The following is a 17,746-nucleotide window of genomic DNA, read 5'->3' as shown; positions in this document are numbered from 1 at the left end:
CAGTTGGGGGAAAAGATACATCTTTTAATTGGCTACTTTACACCAGTTCTGAGCTAGAGTGTATGCTTAAATGTATAACTGTTCCTTAAAGTGAATGAGAGAACAAAGAATTCTTTTCTTTCATTTAGTCCTTTTTATATAATTTAGCCTCAACTCAAATTTTATGTTAAAGTTACAAAGCATTAAAGAGTTTAAGATTAAGGCAAAAGATGAACAATTCTTTCCCTGAACTGTGCACAGTCCAATGTCTAAACTGTCTCACCTGACATAACGGCAGTCAGTTGTGTCGGGAACTGCCCTGGACAAGTACTGTAAATTAATCCACACTGTAAGGTTGAGCAGATGAAGTAGAACACTTCTCATTTTAAGATCATTGCTAAATGAACTTAAATGTGGTAGATTTTTTGTAAAAATTAAAATTGTGTCACACACAAAAACTCCCAAGTAATTGCTGTCACTTTTAGTAGTTTAGATTGATTTGATGTTTCCACATTTGGGGTTTGATAGCAATACCTCATACATTCTTCACAGACTGAATATTGGAGACATTATAAAGCTTTATTTTACATGAGGGTGATATACACTTCTTAGAAAGTGAGATTTAATGCACGACGAATCATAGAGATTATATTATACACATCAATCAAGCCCTGGTACCCTATTCCAGAAAACTTGGATCTACGAATACATGTCCAAAGGACTGACATGCTTTTGTTATGTGAACATATAGCATGTAGCCACACTTAGGTCAGGATGACGTTTGGTGAAAAGAAAGCCTGTACCCCCTTTATTCTCAGGACACAGATGACAGAGCAGTAGCATTTCTATGGTTTCTTGTTCTCAGAATACTAGGCTGCATGTTCACCTGGTATGTTCACATGGTTCAAGAGACAAATACGTCCAGTATTTCATTGTTTTAGCTTTAGGCTAGAACACTAAGGCTCTTAGATTTCTTTAAAGAAGTTGAATTTTTTTGTATAATGTGAAAAGCCCCTTAAAAATAAAAATCAAGGTGCTCGAGGGGTGACTCAGTGATTAAAGCACTTGTTGCTCTTGCACAGGATGTGGGTTTGGCTCCCATCATCAATATGTTGGTTCACAGCCATCCATAGCTCCATTCCAAGGAGTCCAATGTCCTCTTCTAACCCCCACAGGCACTAGGCACACACATACGCACACACACACACACACACACGCACGCACACACAGTACACATATGAACAGATGCAGCCAAAGCACACACATGAAATAAAGTAACTAAATCTAAAAAATTCAACAGAAAACAATTTTTTAGAAGAAATTTTATTCTTTTTGAAGAAAGGCTGTGCAGCCCAGGCTGTCAATGAGCTTGCTGTGTAGTCAATCTACGCCTTGAACTTCTACCCATCTGCCTCTGTCTCCGGCATGCTGGTATTACAGATTAACTCTAGTTAAACACAACATTCTCTAAACCAGAAAGTACCTGCCTAGAACTACCTTCATTTAACACACAGGCTTAGGTTAAAGTATTTATTCTTTCCTTTCTCTGAGTTAAGTGCGACACAAATATTGTACATCTTCCTAAAGTGTCCCAGTCATTACCATAATCGGTGTCCGAAACCATAGACAAAGTGATACATGGTTTATTTTCTTTCAGGTTTCATACTCTAGAATCTTGAATATAATATAATTGTACATGCTTTGGGAAAAAAGTTCTCCTCCTGACTTTTACCCTGACAGATCTGGAAAGACAAGTTCCACTTAGTATTGCTGAGCCTTCAATAGCTCTAAGCTATAAACAGAATAGAGGGCAGAGAAGGAATGTTCATTTATAGTTTACGCCTGGTGAGGATTCAGAGGGAGACACCCATAAAACAGGTAAGGTGCAAGCGCCTTCCAGACCGCCCTGTACTGAAGATCTAGGGACTCTAACGTTCTAGGTAAGCACTCTACCATTGAGCCCCAGCCCCAGCTCAGTACCTTCCATTAAGGAAGGGAATCTTGAGGTGTTCAGAACAACTTCATTATACCCCAGCTGTCAGTTCTAGAAACACATTTTTGTTTGTTTTTCAAGACAGGGTTTCTCTGTGTAACAGTCCTAGCCGTCCTGGAACTTGCTTTGTAGATCAGCTTGGCCTAGAACTCAAAGAGATCAGCCTTTCTGTGCCTCCCGAGTGCTGGTATTAAAAACCTGCATCAACACCGCGTAGCTCAGTTTAGACTCACGGTATTTAAGGGCAAAATTTTACAGGAAGTGCAAAGTACCCGTCTCTGACCCCCTTGAAGTACAAAGTTTTGACTAGGTAATAATTGCATGGTACCTTCAAGTCTGTAGGTAACAGCCTATAAGAAAAAAAAAATCGTGGTTAGGTGGGGACGAACACAGGAACAAAGATACTCAAAATGTCAGGAACATTGTGGGGACATTTTTCTGCTGTTCCCGTTCTTACACTAAAAGCTAACACTCGAACTTGCTGTACAAAAAATGTTCCCAAGGCTGTAAACATTACTCTGCATTTGACAGTACAAAAAGAGCCTAGGGTTCTTTTGGTAAGTCATGGGGTCTCTAGCGGGAACAGTTCTCCGTGGATCTCCAGCATCGCAGGAGCGGTTCCTGTGCAGCTGAAGGATAAAGCATGCCTGAGGGGATTCACAGGTCCATGGCTCCTGAACATCCTCAGAAGCACGCAGGACCAAGGAGAGCGCGCAGGGGGACAAGGAGACACATCAGCAGCACTGGGACCTGGCCTTCGTTGGGAGGGGCTCATCGGTTAGTTTAATTTTGTCCATGTCGTTTTCTTCCCTAGGGAAGCTTTGCTGGTTCGCAAGGATCTTTTCCACCAGGAACCGGGTGGCCTCGTCGATGTTTACATTATCCTGTATTGGGAGAACAGAATGTGAAAGGTCAGTGCCAGCCTTGACCTTGGAAGTAACACTGGGTGCAGTAAGGAGACTAGGGAGTCATGCCAGAGGGCGCTAGGCACACCAGCATACTGGGTAACCTCTTCTCCTACGCTAGTTAGTGTCTGTTGCACTAAGAGTCCAAGGCATTTGTTTAATTAATTTGCTGTTTATTCTTTGAAAATTTTATACATGTATAGAATAAATTTCAGTTATTTCCACTTCCATTAATCTCTCTTTTCCTTTCCTTCTTTCCCAGAACCCCATCTTCCCGAAAAGTCCTCCTCTTGTTTTCATGTTTCTTTACAGAGTTAGTGTTGTTGCCCCAGCACGAGGGGGAGGCTATTTACGGAAACACAGGAAAGGTTTTAATGGTTACACCACTTCTGTAACCTCAAGTGACATCTTGGAGAACACTGGCCACAGAATCGCCCTCGGTCTGGCTCTAATGTTTCCTTTCGATTAACTTCAAGTTTCGCGTTCTTGATGGGAAATAGACAGGATCACGTGTCCTCAGAGTGCAGGAGACACGTGGATTAAGGTCATTGCTGTCCGGCTTCCTGCTGAAAAGTTGCAATTCCAACTTGGGACTTAGTGACTGTGAATAGGTATCCAGCCTGTTTCTTGCATACCTTTCCTCCCTAACGTTAGCATCTGCCAGTTCTCTTCTAAAGCAGTTATCATGGCAGTATTAGAAGCTGTTGTTTCGTTTGCACCAGTCCTTCTATATTTACTAGTCAGGACTCTACTGTGAAGAAAAATGTATTTATTGTGTGTCTGCACATCATGCTATCAATTTTACTCATTAATTTTGTTGCAAAAATTCTTTATTTAGTGATTGGTGTGTAGTTCTGTAACTCTAAAAGCAAGGCCTGTGCTCTTTATGAGATGTACACACTGTTTTGTGAGTGCCTTCTTACTTGCTGGCAACACAGACTATCTCAAAATTATCTTCACTTTCTATTCCCATCAGCCATGGAATCATGTCTTTCTCCTGGTATCTTCAGTCTGTTTATTTAAAAAATTGCATTCACAAGTCAGATTAGGAGAGTTCATTTTTTATATGGTATTATTACCTCCAGTCCTTTGGCTGACAGAGCTATTGAACACTTGTGTGTACACACACTCACATACAGAAACCTCACCTACATATTTTTAAATATATTCATAAATATCTTAAAAAGAAATGCATACATATGAATACACACATAGATTTATAAATAGGAAACTGTTTGCATTAATGTCTCCAATCAAATCCAACATTATGAAATTTCCTACCCCCTTATTTGCACAAACTTCTTCAGATGGCAGGCCTGTTCATTTGGGAGTGATATTGCTTGTTTAGGATGCTTTCACAGTATGGACTGGTTTGAGATCTTTACTCCCAAGATAACTTTAAGACAAGTAACGATCTTTGAATTTCCAAAAGTGTCATTCAGTTCTTGCCATTCCCATTCTTCATCAGTTATTTTGTTGTTTTGTTGCTGTGATTGAGGAAACTTATACAGGCAAGGATTTATTTGGGTTCATAGGTGGGAGATTATTCAAGGTAAGTTCTCATCAGAATGATGAGAGCAAGTGATGAGTGACTGCATCATAGGGCAACCATCTGTTGAATGGTGATAGAGTCACAGGCAAAGGAAAGTCCTGGAGGCAGGAGTGCATGGTACCAGCCATACACTGTTTTGATAAATATGACATCTTATGTTCTCCTTAGTTTTGTGAACAGATAGATAGTTGTGGTGGAAGAAAGATGGAGCCCAGAGGTGCCGTCACCATCACGGGCCCAGGCAAGCTTGGCAACAGGCATGGTGACTGGAGCAACTGGCTGAGACTGAGAGATCATACCTTAAGCCATAAGCAGGAAGTAGAGAGAGAAAACTGGGAATAATATGAGGGTTTGAAATCTCAGGGCTAGTTCCTGGTGATATACTTCCTCTACGCCTCCTAAGCCTCACCAAACAGCTCTGTCGAATGAATCTGTATTCAATATATGAACCTCTTGGGATATTCTCCTTCCAACACAGGTCTCTAGCAGTGGTTACTCAAAGCTGAGTAAGAACATAAATTCCATATTGTAGTGAAATGGGTTGGAAAGTTCGGTATCAAAATCCATTATGTGCCATAAAGGAGAAAAGACTAAATTTGTGAGCTCAAAACTACCTTCTGACTATGTATCTATTAAAACCCACACTACAAAAATTAAAGCAAAATCCAGATATGAAGTTAGTTGCCAACACCCAGAAGTACATCTATTAGTAATACGTAATACTTAAAGCCGTGATACAATTTTCCAAACCTTTAAAGTAAAACTTCATAGTAATTTTTTAGATTCTAGACTCTAGAAGACTCCTGAATTGCCACACAAGAGATCAGGTTCTTCCTCGCATATTCAAGGGAAGCATTGAACTATATATATGAAAACGTTCATTTATGAATAATGTTTCTCTCCCTCTTCTATATAATATTGTGTCTAAAAACACAATAAGGCCAATCACTTATACAGTCTCAAATTATAGGTCATATGGCAATCATTTATGAATCTTATATGCAGATTTGTGCATAAAGTTATAATTTTTTTTACCTAGAAGATCAACTGAATCCTACATAGAATTTTATGTGCAATATAGGAAATTCCTCAAAATTTATATGTAGTTGTACATATAATATAGGAAATTCCTCAACATTTATATGTAGTTGTACATATACCACTCTGCAATGGGAAGTTAAAGCAAACTGTCCAGCACGTACACAGGGCAGAGAAGGCACAGTCCTGGAAAAGTCAGTCTCTCTGAAATGCCTTTCCTTCTTCTGTGATTTCCTCCTTCTTACCAGGCTAAAAAACTCCTGCAGGACCTCTGGGCCCCATCTTTCTTCCACCACAACTATCTGTTCACGAAACCAAGGACATAAGATGCTGTATTTATCAAAACAGCATATGGCTGGGACCACTCAATTCTGCCTCCAGGGGCTTTCCTTTGCCTGCGATTCTATCATCACTCAGAGCTCAGAGGCCCTGTGATGTGGTCGCTCATCGTGTGCTTTCATAATTCTGATGAGTACTGACATTGAATAATCTCCCACCTTGAGGATAAGAGCCTAGTAAAGTTGAAAGCAACCTGACAGGAATCCTGGAAACCATCACTCAGAAAGGATATTTAGAGGAAAAACAGTGTGGACACACAGAGATGCATACATATATAGCATGCATATTATAAGCTGGGACAGTGTAACAAGTATGCAAATTAAGGAGTAAATGCTAATCATAGAATTTCTCAAAAAGGCTATCTTTTTTTTTTTAATGAGAGTTATTAAGTTGTCTTATTTAACAACGCCAGGGACTACAACCCTCCAGTATAGTGAATGGACCTCTGATTTTTTTCGACCTTGGTTTTCTAGTTGCCACATGGTTAAGCTTTTCAAAATTTATCTTAGTTGTTTTTATTTCCTAGAAAAGAAAAATAAAATGCAGTTTCCAATAGTAGGAGAAAATAATCCACTCAACTATTCAGGAAAAAGCACATAGTAAATTTTGCTCTTGCTTAAAGCACTTCCAGTCAATCCAACTTGCTAGTGACTATTCAGTATGAGATATCCATATGACATTCATCTTCTAAAGACATTTTCTCATGTTTCTTTGTCTTTTTCAAAAGTCATAAAATGTTTGTCCTTGACAAAACACCTTATCTCCCATTCGTTCCAGTAGCAGGAGAAAAACACTTTGATTAAGAATGCAAACTTACAGAAAATGTCATGCGATTTTTGCCCTGAATGACAGTTCTGCTGGCCTATTCACGGCCCGGCAAGCTAACTTGGAAAGCACTTCTGCTTCCGGGAGTGAGACTGTCACATGTCCACACTGCTTTTCTGATTCTGTGCTTATAAGACTCTGCAGAAATCTGTCTACACACTTTATGTCCCAGCCTAGTCTGACAAGGGTGTCAGAAACAGATCTGTCAGAAAAGCTATCTCACCTTGGCAGAGGTTTCAAACCATCCAGTGAAGCCATGGTCTTTACAGAACTGGTCCATCTGGGAAGCACTTTGACTGCCTTCCTTCTTCTGGTCACACTTGTTAGCCAGGAGGACAGCAGGGATGGGGCTGCCATTGGGAAGGTGGACTTTACTATCCAGATCACTTTTCCATTTTAAGACTGCCTCAAATGTGGAACTCCTTGAGAGATCAAAGACAACAAACGCTCCAAGAGCTTCCTTGTAGTAAACTCGGGTCATGTTGCCAAACCGTTCTTGCCCTGGAAATGAATACAAAAGGAGGTTAAATGTTCATAATGGTGAGGGTCATATGTAGCGGCAGTTATATGCTCAAAGATCCGAAAAACTATTCTGAGAAGCAAGCATCACTGATGCTAAGGACATCAGACAGAACATGAACTTAACAAAAGTGGCTGACCATTTGCTTGATAAGAGTTAGTCCTTTGTAGAACATATTTACCATAAACTTCAGGATTCCAGTAGTGCAGGCTACACAGATAGCCTGTTTTGCTTTCTCTCCTGTTAGTCTAAGAAGAGAGAGGTGGGGCCGGGGGGGGGCAGAAAGGTAGAAGTGGAAGAAGAGACAAAGATAGACTATGCTGAAGTTTACAGAATGCAGATAGGTGAGGTGGTAAAAGGCCAGTCAAAAACATTGAGACTAGACAGGCAAGAAGACAGCTTGTGATCTCAGTTCGCCTTCCTTTTATATCTCAAACCCATATCTGATGTGGGATTCCCCTCTGTATGCTGTGATTACCATTAAGGAATAAAGAAAACTGTATTGAGCCCATGATAGGGCAGAACTTATGTAGGCTAAGAAAACTAAACTGAATGCTGGGAAAAAGAAGGGCAGAATAAGAGAAAAGCCATGTAGCCCGGCTGGACACAGATGCCAGAACTTTACCTGGTAAGCCACTGCCATGTGGCGGTACACAGATTAATGAAGATGGGTTAAATTAAGATGTAAGAGTTAGCCAATAAGAAACTAGAGTTAATGGGCTAAGCAGTGATTTAATTAATACAGTTTCTGTGTGATTATTTCGGTTCCAGGAGGCCAGGAAAGGAACAAGCAGCCTCCTTCCAACACGTCTACCTGTTTTTGACTCAGTACTCAAATTGTTCCCCTCTTAGAAGCAGTCACTGGAGAACTCATACTTTGCAAACACAGCTGGCTGTATGATTGTGAGAAGGTTCAATGCACAGTGCTTCAGATATAAGTCTTTGAAAAGAACTGAGCTTCTGTTAATGGCTCAACTAAGTTTGCTACTCATCATAGTCCTGTCTGAACATCCTGACAGGCCTGAAAAGCATGCTGTTGATATGTGCTGCCAAACATATCTTTCCCATAACAAGGCCACCAATCTTAATCTGACATATGAAAAGAGGGACAAAAAGATGCATGGTCTGGATCACAGTGACACTCACCAAAGGGGACTCTTTCACGCCAATAGGCGTAAGATTCTGGACGACCTTATGGTTGCCTTGAGTTCTTAAGCTCATATATTGAAGGTGTCAAATTGCTGACTAGATTCAGAGGGGGAATGAGTGGCAAGCAATGAGAATCTAAGATTATTACCTTGATCTAAGACAAAAGCATAGTTAAAGTACACTTTTCTGCTAAAACACATCAAGAAACAAGCTTCATCTACATCTTTGTTACCATTTATTCACACAAACACAAAGCTACCCCAGACCGCAAATACCCTTCCTCCTCCAAATTCTATCATATTGTCATATTTCAAATATTTCTGTGGTTTGTGACTCTTCATACGTCCAAACATCTGGATTTCATAATAACGAATGGTCATCTGTTGGGACTTGTCATGTTCACATTTTACTGGTAAGATAAATCTGATTTTCGCTTATCTGTGTAGTTCATTCGATCATAAATGCTGACATTTATGGCAGCTTAGCCTTGTACCTCTCTCTATAGGGTACATTGAACAATGACACCAATACGTTCACCCAGGATATTTTAACAGTTAAGGGTAAAGTAACCACGTCTTCAAAAATGACTAGACAGATGCATTGAAGCTGTTTGCATTTCATCTTCTGCTAGTGAGCCTTTAGGAATCCACTGTTACTAACTTGAATTATAGAACCAGAAGGGGCTGTAGCCCCACTAAGACAAAGACAGGTTAAAGAAGATGGGAAGATTAACATTGTATGATAATTACATAGTTCTCAGTTTGACCATCCTTTGAATTTCAAGAAGATAAGGTGCCAAGTTAGTAAAAAAAATGGATAACTATATAACTAGGTGTTTCAAAGAACTGCTAGCCTCTCATAGCTCTTGTTTTTTTTTTTTTTGAATCAAGCTCCTGAAAAATCCCAAATAATTTTTCTGTTAATCATAACTTGTGGTATTAAAAGATGTACTCATCTGCCCTTTCTGATAACTCATCCAAAACCAGAAATGCCCATGATAAGGAATTTTGGGGGAAGATATGTTGGCTTAGAAATGTCAGACAGATTCTCTGAGATGTCAAGACTAGAAGAAAATTTTCCGTGACAGGTCTCACATCAGAAACTGTACTAAAAAAACAAACAAACAAACAAAAACCCCTATATGCTAAGTGAAAAAGGTGTCAGTTATACAATTAAGCAAATGAAAAGGGAAGAAACTGACTGGGGACCAAGTGTCAATGACTTACCCAGTGAAGATTTGTATCCAGAGTAAGTTGGGAAGAGGACTTTCAAGCAGGAAGAGAAAACAGTCAGTTAACAAAGTCATGAAAACAGTAGAACACATTTAGAAAGCAGACAATCCTTGCTGAGGCTGCAGGGTCTGACTCGGGACCTGATGGAGTCTTTACACATGGAACAGAGCGGTAAGGGAGGAAGCATGCCCTCAGTAGTTAGGGGGCCTGAGGAGGTTTGGCTTCCTGTAGAGTTAAAACTTGCATTGGTAGGAAAATCGATCGAAACCCAGGGGTCCACCATCCTAATGGATATGCTGAACAAGTTCATATTAGTTCACGGGGAACCCTGGGCAACAGTCAAGTCTAAGAGAGACATTGCTGGTTGAAATGAGGAGACAGGTGCAAGCGTCCACTTAGTCCAGCTCTCTTATTTTATTGATGAAAGAATGGAATCCCAAGAAGAGACTCAAATTCTCTGGGTTAATCACACTACTGTGCCATCCGATCTACTCAGACATTTGCTGGAACAGACAAATTTCTGATTGTGTCTTGTGCGGCGGAAGAGATGCTTGTTAGTAATAGGAGCTAAGAGTGATATCCTTAAGCACAGTATGGAGCTGCTACAGTGTCCTCCTCCCCTTCCCCACACTCCCAGTCACCTCCTGCTTTACTACAGCAGTGGAGGGAAGATCCCCTATTGTAGAGTGCACCAGTCACTGATACTAGGGGTAGCCTTTGCCATCTCCCTTGCTGCTGACATACTGACAGCACATTTTCAATGTCTCTCAAAATGTTTTGTCTCTTAAACAATGTGCTGCTGCCTCAGGAGAAAGGCATGCTGATTATAACTTGAGATTTTGGCAACCATGAGGATGAGAAGGGTAAGTGCAAAGGCAGAGAGTGTTGATGCAGGTTCCAAAGATATCACACAAGCTCTTACATATGCAAATGCCAAAAATCTTAAAACATGCAAATTGGGAAAAGATTAAAATATTTATCTTGCTATTTGGGATACTACCCATTAATGACACCACGGAGGATCCAACAGCAAAACGAGCGTTTTCCCAGGAATAAATATTCCTATTTGGCTAAAGAAAAAAAAATACACAAAATCTTTCATCTTACCTCATTGAGACAAATGAAAGTCTTAATAATGAATGTATTTTCCTTGGATTTAATGAAGGAAATACCACATTCTGCTGTTGTGAGAATGCAATTCACAGACACTTGATTTTTGGGATTTCCATCAGGACGTTTGCTTGGGTTGAGTCTCTCTCTTGATAATCCAAATGTTTCTAGTAACATTAGTTGAAACTCAAAATAGAAATGTCATAACAAAAATCAAGAGCAGAAGAATGAAATGGTGCGCAGTTTCCCCTAGCTCAGATATTCACCTCTTCCCCGTCCACTGAGGGTAAACACGAGTTACTCAATAACTACTCAAGGTGACTTGGAAGAAATGTTCGGCGTCTAGTTAGCAAATGGACGGTCTCTTAAAGAAAATCCTTCAGTCTCATGCTGCGTTTCAGGGACAAAGTACTGTCAACAGGCAATCTCCTATCATAGATTATAAGAGAATCATTATCTATGAAAATAAAAACACCTTGCTAATTTCTGTTCAAACTCATCACAGCTTTAAAAGATTAAGACCTTGTTTCTGTTCCTTTAAATAAATCTATTGAACAGAAACATAAACCATCCTATCTCTGTATGTAAATCGCTCTTGTGTCCATAAACCAGCCTCCAGCAGAGGCTCCTGGGATGGTTACATGGAGGATGAGGGTGGCATGAGGGCACTTTGGTGAAAGTACTGCGAATCTGGGAAAGGAAGAGAAGGACATGGAAGATGTAACTGCCTGGGAACATGGATGCCAGGCAGGCTGTCGGATTAAGTGGTGAGCTCGTAGGGTGTAGTGGGGATGTGGGTGTGTTGCCAGGGTGCAACAGAACCCAAGATAGAACAATGCTTCTCAGCTTTAGTATAAATCAGAATCACCCACAGCGTTTGGTAGGTGACAACCTTCCAAGTGCTTTCAATTCTGATTTGGCAGGTCTGAAAGATGGCTAATTGTTAGCCCCAACTTCCCTGTACAGAATATGTTGGAGCAAGCTCCCTGCACAGTTTGAGACATGAGCCTTTTATTTCCTAACTGTGCTCGCATGTAGGCATGCCCTTTTTCTACTGGACCACTGAAACAAATAATACAGTCTTGGAATAAGTAAGAGGTGGCAAGCCAGTTTTTGTCTATGAAGATTTTACAGTACACCAGTCCTGGAAGGCCTATCCCCAGACTTATGTGTGAAAGAAGCCGTTCTTCTGCTAAACCAGGCTGGATGAACACAGTCGTCAGATGGAGCCTAGTCTCCCCACACAGTGGATGCTGAAGAATCTTTTCTTGTTACTGATGGTTGATGCTAAGGACCCTGTCTGAGGTTCTGATGGGAGAGTCTCCAGATAACCACAACAGGAACCCCTACATATTCAGAATAACCCGTGGAAGCAATCACAAGTCATGGGAGAGGATACATACATAAATTCTATGGACAGACTGCAGTGTGGGTGGGGGATGGGGTGGGAGAGAATCAGGCTGTCTGCTAAAATGACCAATAGAAACTGTAAAGCTACATCTTTGTTACCCACTTTTTTTCTTTTTCTGTCTCAGAAAGGAGCCACCCATGCCTGCTTGCTGTATCAAACCGAAAAGGCTTGTGTTGAGAAGGAGAACACTTGGATAAGTTCTAAAACATGTTTCTTTGATCTCTGATATTCAGAAGTCTCCCAGGTTTATACAATAACAGAAAACTCTATATGGTAAGCTTACAGAAAGCAAATGGTCAGTATAACATATATACGATGGATACAATTTCTCCAAGGATGTGTTTGAAAACATCACTTCATTTCTGGACTACAATGCCCACAGGCTTCCTCAATGTTTGTTTACCAGATACCAGGCAAATATCTAAAATTATTGCTTTGGTTTTTTTTTTAGGGTATGTACCAATGAAACAGTTTATCACAAGCAGAATGGCCATAGTTTAGAAAATCTTTCAAAATTCACTTTAAAAAGCTGGAGCCAATCAAAACCGGCCTTCTCTGGATTCTAAACTTCATAAGTAAGGAAGCATGATGACTTGTGGAATGGAGGTAGGAAGAAATGATAATTGTTATGAGTCTACATTACAAGGTACACGCTCTAATTTAGGTTTCTTCTGTGCAATGAGAAACACATTATTGAGGCCTGTACCAGCAAGTTACTGGTGTCCTTAATTTGAAGGGCTTACATGAACCTGTTTGGCTACCTTTACAGAAAGCATTCAGTAATTCTTGCCTATTACCCTTCTCAAACCTCTTCCGATAGATGACATTATTGTTATGGCTCTGTCCACCTCTATGGCCTCCAGAACAACAGTATTGAAAAGGAACCAGCAGTTGCGTCATGTCATGTGGCTGGCTCCTCCTTATGTTTTGCAATTCAGGGAATAAGTACTTTTATTCTTTCAGAATTCAGTATGAGTCAGCGTTGTAATCATGCATGGCATATGCTTAGCCTTGGGGAAGTGTTTTGGCATGGTGTTTATTATACAACTTTTCTCTTATTCAAATGGCATGAGCTAAGCAGATTTCACTAGTAACTCAAATGCTCAAATCCAGCACAGTTAAGGCTGTAGTTCTGCAAATTCCAGCCCAAATCCAAGATATTTGTGTCTCTTGCTATGTGCATATTAAGACAGCATTTTCCAAACTCTGACTCTGTGAGAAAAGCCTAACAGTGTCTAGTTACCACATGTGCCGGCTCATCTCATATCAACTTAGCACACAAACTAGAGTTATCTGAAAGGAAGAACCTCAATTAAGAACATGCCTCCATAAACTCTGGCTGTAAGGTATTTTCTTAATTAGTGATTGATAAGGGAGGGCCCCTTCCCTTGAGGGTAGTGCCAACCCTGGGCTGGTGTTCCTGGGTTTTAAAAGAAAGCAGGCTGAGCAAACCATGAGGAATAAGCCAGGCAGTAGCTTGACTTCTGCATCAGCTCCTGCTTCCAGGCTGCTGCCTGGTTTGAGTTCTTGTCCTGACTTCCTTCAGTGATAAATAGTGATGTAGAAGTGTGTTAAATAAATTCTTTCCTCCCCAACATTCATCTTGGTCATGATGATTCAGCAGCAGACCCCCAACTAAGACACTAACACCTATCTAGTTCTTATTTGGAGTTATGTACTTGCTGAATGCTACAGGAGTTCCTGCTGAAAAGCAGTGGCTAACATCAGAGATCCCTTTTGAGATTATAAAAGGTTTCTTTTTGTCCCAGACAAGCTCAAGTTTCAGATTTTGGCAAGAGTGCAAGGATGGCGTCATTATGGCAGATGGATGGGCCATGCCTCCCTTCTGGCTATGGTGTCAGTTCAAGAAGGATGAAACTGGGTGTCTTTGCAAGTTCTTGTAGTTCCAACAGTAGGGAAACTGAGGGAGCAGGATCCACATGGAGGCCAGCTTGGGCTGTATAGAGGGGAAGAGAAAATGAGGGGGCCATGCAAAGAGGAGAGGTGATGTACAGATAGAAAAGATTCTTATTTATTTATTTTTCCACACAGGGTTTCTCTGTGTTGCCCTGGCTGTCCTGAAACTCACCCTGTAGATCAGTCTGGCCACAAACTCACAGATCTGCCTGCCTCTGCCTCCCGAGTGTTGGAATTAAGGGAACCCAGAACTACTTACTGTGTTTGTTTCATCAAAACTTCAAATGTAATTTAATACTTATTATAATACTGATTTGTACATAATAAACTGACTTGTCATTATAATGGATTTCAAACCATCTCTGTGAAAAAGCTGCAGTGGACAGGGTAAGGTGACCTTCAGGATGTGAGAAGTTGTCAACAAGCAATAGAATGTTCTTCGGTGTTCTGGGCCATAGCAAAAAGTATTTCAAGTCCTTTGGTTTTGAAGGACAGGTGGCACTTCAAATAGATTTTTTTTTTCTAACCAAGTTGAGCCCAAGGCCAAATAACTTTCTGAGAGATTGGTATCGATGTGCATAAATGTATCTTCTTCTCTAAGTTTGACTCTGCTTCTAAGGAAGTCAGTCTAAAGTTTGTGATCTTTCAACGCTTTATATAGAGTGGCTAGAAACAGAACATACTACCTTGCAGACAGAAGCCAGGTGTCCCTTCACTCTGCTACCAGCTGTGTAACCACACCCTCCAAAGACTTCAGAGTTGGCACTCCGTAAGGTGTTCTCCAGTTAAACAAGCTGTCATTCAACTGCTTCCTGGCAGACAGAGCTTCTGAACACGCAATGATTGGACAGGGTAACCTTTGCTACCATTTTCATTACACTTCACAAAAGGTTCCCTTTTGTTGGATGCCCAGATGGCACCTACCACACCAATGAGAACACATGGAAGGGTCACAAGTGGTCTCTTAAAGACAATGGCTCTTATATTCCAGAGCAACAACTGAAAGCAAAAGGAAACAATTCAGTGTTTGTGGGATGGGGAATTGCCCAATGGAAGGCAGGAGAACTGGCTTAGGGAGGGACTTACAGCGGGAAAGTTTCAGAACTTTCCCAGCCCTTCTTCAGGGTCACCGAGCCTCCCAAGTGAGAAAATTTCAGGAATGGAGTTTCCCTTCACAAAGGCTTGGCTGGGCTCCAAGTTTTTCTCACCCATAGCTCCAACCCCCTCTTAGTAAATTATAAACATGTCTGTCATTACTCAGAGGTAAAATTTCTTGGCTCAAGGAGAGAGAAAACCCTGACATCAGCGGGGCACCGACCCAAGACAGATGTTGGGGGAACTTAGTCGAAAGTAACTGGGTTTTGTTGGTTTTGGTTGCACTAACATCGCAGTGATCCTCAATTTTCCTAATGCTGAGACCCTTTAATACACTTCATAACTGTAATTTTTCTACTGTTATGAATCGTAATATAAATGTGTTTTCCGATGGTATTCACGATCCCACGTGAATGGGTCGAAAGAACCACTGTAGTGGAACTCCACGTAAGTCCTTCAGTCACCCAGAACGTCAGTAGAAGAGGGGATAGGCCTCCCAAAGCCAATTTATCTTCCCGTTCCATTCGTTCACATCTAAAAGCGCACCGCAGGGAGTTCAGGCAGAGAAAAGCGAGGAACCAGAAGGCAGAGAGTGAGAGTCTGGTGGCTCCGGGACGACGCCCGCTTACCCGCGATGTCCCACAGCTGCAAGCGCACGAGCGTCCTGCTATCCCAGTTGAGGACTTTCAGGGCGAAGTCCACCCCGATGGTGGCCCGGTAGTTCTGGGAGAAGAGCTGGTGCACATAGCGCTTGATGATGCTGGTTTTACCCACGCCGAGTTCGCCGATGACCAGCACCTTGAAGAGGTGCTCGTGGGTCTCGGGCGCCGTGGTGGCCGTCGTCCCCGGGTGCCCCAAGCCCTCGCCCGCCATGGGCACCGCGTCCGTGGAATCTTCCACCAGGCTGTCAGGACAGATCTTCCTCCGCGCTCCCGGAGACCCTTGTCACGCGAGTCACCGGACCCGGAACCGACCGCGCGCAGCTGGCCAGGAGAGTCTTGGTGCACCCTGGGCCGGGTGAGTCGGGTCTGGGCACTTCCTCTTCCCGCGGAACCCCTCGTGGTCCACGGCGCCCCCTGCTGGCTCCAGACTGCACGGGGTTCTGGGAGGCCAGTGTTTGCCCTGAGCCCGTGCCTTTGACTTCCAGTAACTGGAAAATGGAAGGCAGATGACTGAACTTTTCAAAGGACTAAGGCTGGGTTGTTTGATAAATCTAGCTTTCATGTATGAGGAAACTGCACTCTGCTTTCTATAATGACCACGATTTACATCGTCGGCAATGGTGTGCGAGCATTCCCTTTTCTCCACACCTTAGCCAACACTTACTATCTCTCTCTGTTTTGGTAATAGCTGTCCTATAAGTGTGAGGTGATTGCTGCATAGGGGTTTGATTGACATTTCTCTGATGGTTAGGAATGCCAAGTTCCTCTTTCATACACATGTTGGTCATTTGTATGTTCTCTTTAAGAAAATATCCATTCATATCATCTTGCTCATTTCATATTTGGGTACTTAAGCGTTCTGGTTTTTGTTTGTTTTTTGGTTTGTGTGTGTGTGTTTGCTTTTGAGCATTGTTTCAGGTGTGCAGCTTACATGCATTTTCTCCCAGTCTGTAGACTCCTTTCTTCGTTGTACTTTGGTGTCCAGAGACTTCTCTGTTTAATGAACTTCCATTTGTCTGTTTCGGCTTTAGCTTTGGGGTGATTTCCAATATAGTTGCTAAGCTCAGTGCCAACATGTGACCCAGAAATAGGTCCTTTGAGGATATACTCTGAAGAAATGAGAGAAATATACTCTCAGGTCCTCCTGGGAGGTAAACACACACCTGAAATCATTATAGTGTTATTCACCGTAGCCAAGATGTTGAAAGAATGGAAGTGTTCATGAGCAGAAGAATGGAAGTTGTATTGAGTAAATACACATATATTTATACTTACATATATGTTTGTGCATATACACAATGGAAGATTATTTAGTCTTAAAATGGATGTAGCAAAATAGATGAAACCAGAGGACACATTTCTAAGTGAAACAGACCTGACTTGGAATGAAAAGTGTTACACTCTATTACTTATTATTAGATGCCAGATGTTTCCCTAGTGAAGGGATTAGCCTCGTCCCCTACCTCACCTCACCCTAAAGCTTCTTAGCCATTTCAGGCCCTTCATCCAGCTGCAAAACTAGCAGGTAGCTTCCCCAAAGTAAGCCAGGCCAACAGGATTAACTTTCTGTTTTCCAGGCCCAACGCAACCTGAACCACAGCCTTACATTAGATCACGTACTTCAACTAAGCAGTTAAACTCAGATTCCCAGCTCTAAACGTTTATAGAAGTGAGGAATATTCTGTGTTCTGTTTGGGTCTTCTCTGCTAGCTTCTCCTGCCCTATCTGACACACATACCCCAACACCCACACATCTACACACACACTTTGATTTTGATTCCTTTGCCTAAGTACCCAAAAGTTTCTGGATCATATAGCATCTATATTTTCACATATGTTTCAGAAAAAAACTCCATACTATTTTCCAGAGTGCCTATAATTTTCTCATTCACAGAGGTTTAGAAGTTCTAATAGTGTCCCATGTGCTGTCCCATGTATTTGGGCTTAGAATTCAGTCATTTCTATGTCTGCTATACGTCTGAATCACTTGGTGTGGTAGTTTGAATATAATTGGCCCCA

The 17,746-nt window shown here is 41.6% G+C and overlaps 1 protein-coding gene across 1 annotated transcript; it reads right to left on the bottom strand.

Annotated features, from left to right (window-relative positions):
* Nucleotides 1-537: 537 nt before the first annotated feature.
* On the bottom strand, nucleotides 538-16,104 carry Rab32 (RAB32, member RAS oncogene family). Its single transcript, XM_048425231.3, has 3 exons — nucleotides 15,695-16,104; nucleotides 6,855-7,132; nucleotides 538-2,856 (listed from the first exon to the last, which is right to left on the bottom strand). The coding sequence occupies exons 1-3, from the start codon at nucleotides 15,936-15,938 to the stop codon at nucleotides 2,707-2,709; spliced, it is 672 nt and encodes a 223-aa protein (XP_048281188.1). The 5' UTR covers nucleotides 15,939-16,104; the 3' UTR covers nucleotides 538-2,706.
* Nucleotides 16,105-17,746: the final 1,642 nt, after the last annotated feature.

This window comes from Myodes glareolus, chromosome 1, assembly GCF_982192425.1.
Source record: "Myodes glareolus chromosome 1, mMyoGla1.1, whole genome shotgun sequence".
In the NCBI taxonomy this organism is placed as follows: domain Eukaryota; kingdom Metazoa; phylum Chordata; class Mammalia; order Rodentia; family Cricetidae; genus Myodes; species Myodes glareolus.
The sequence above is the reverse complement of the archived record's forward strand: the minus strand, read 5'-3'. Positions and strand labels throughout refer to the sequence as shown.

Coding starts and splice junctions, on each gene's coding strand:
- Rab32 (XM_048425231.3), bottom strand. CDS start 15,938: ATGGCGGGCGAGGGCTTGGGGCACCCGGGGACGACGGCCACCACGGCG. Junction 7,133..15,694: donor GCAGCTGTGGGACATCGCGG/GTAAGCGGGCGT, acceptor ATTCATTTCCAG/GGCAAGAACGGTTTGGCAAC. Junction 2,857..6,854: donor GGTTTGAAACCTCTGCCAAG/GTGAGATAGCTT, acceptor CTCCCAATACAG/GATAATGTAAACATCGACGA.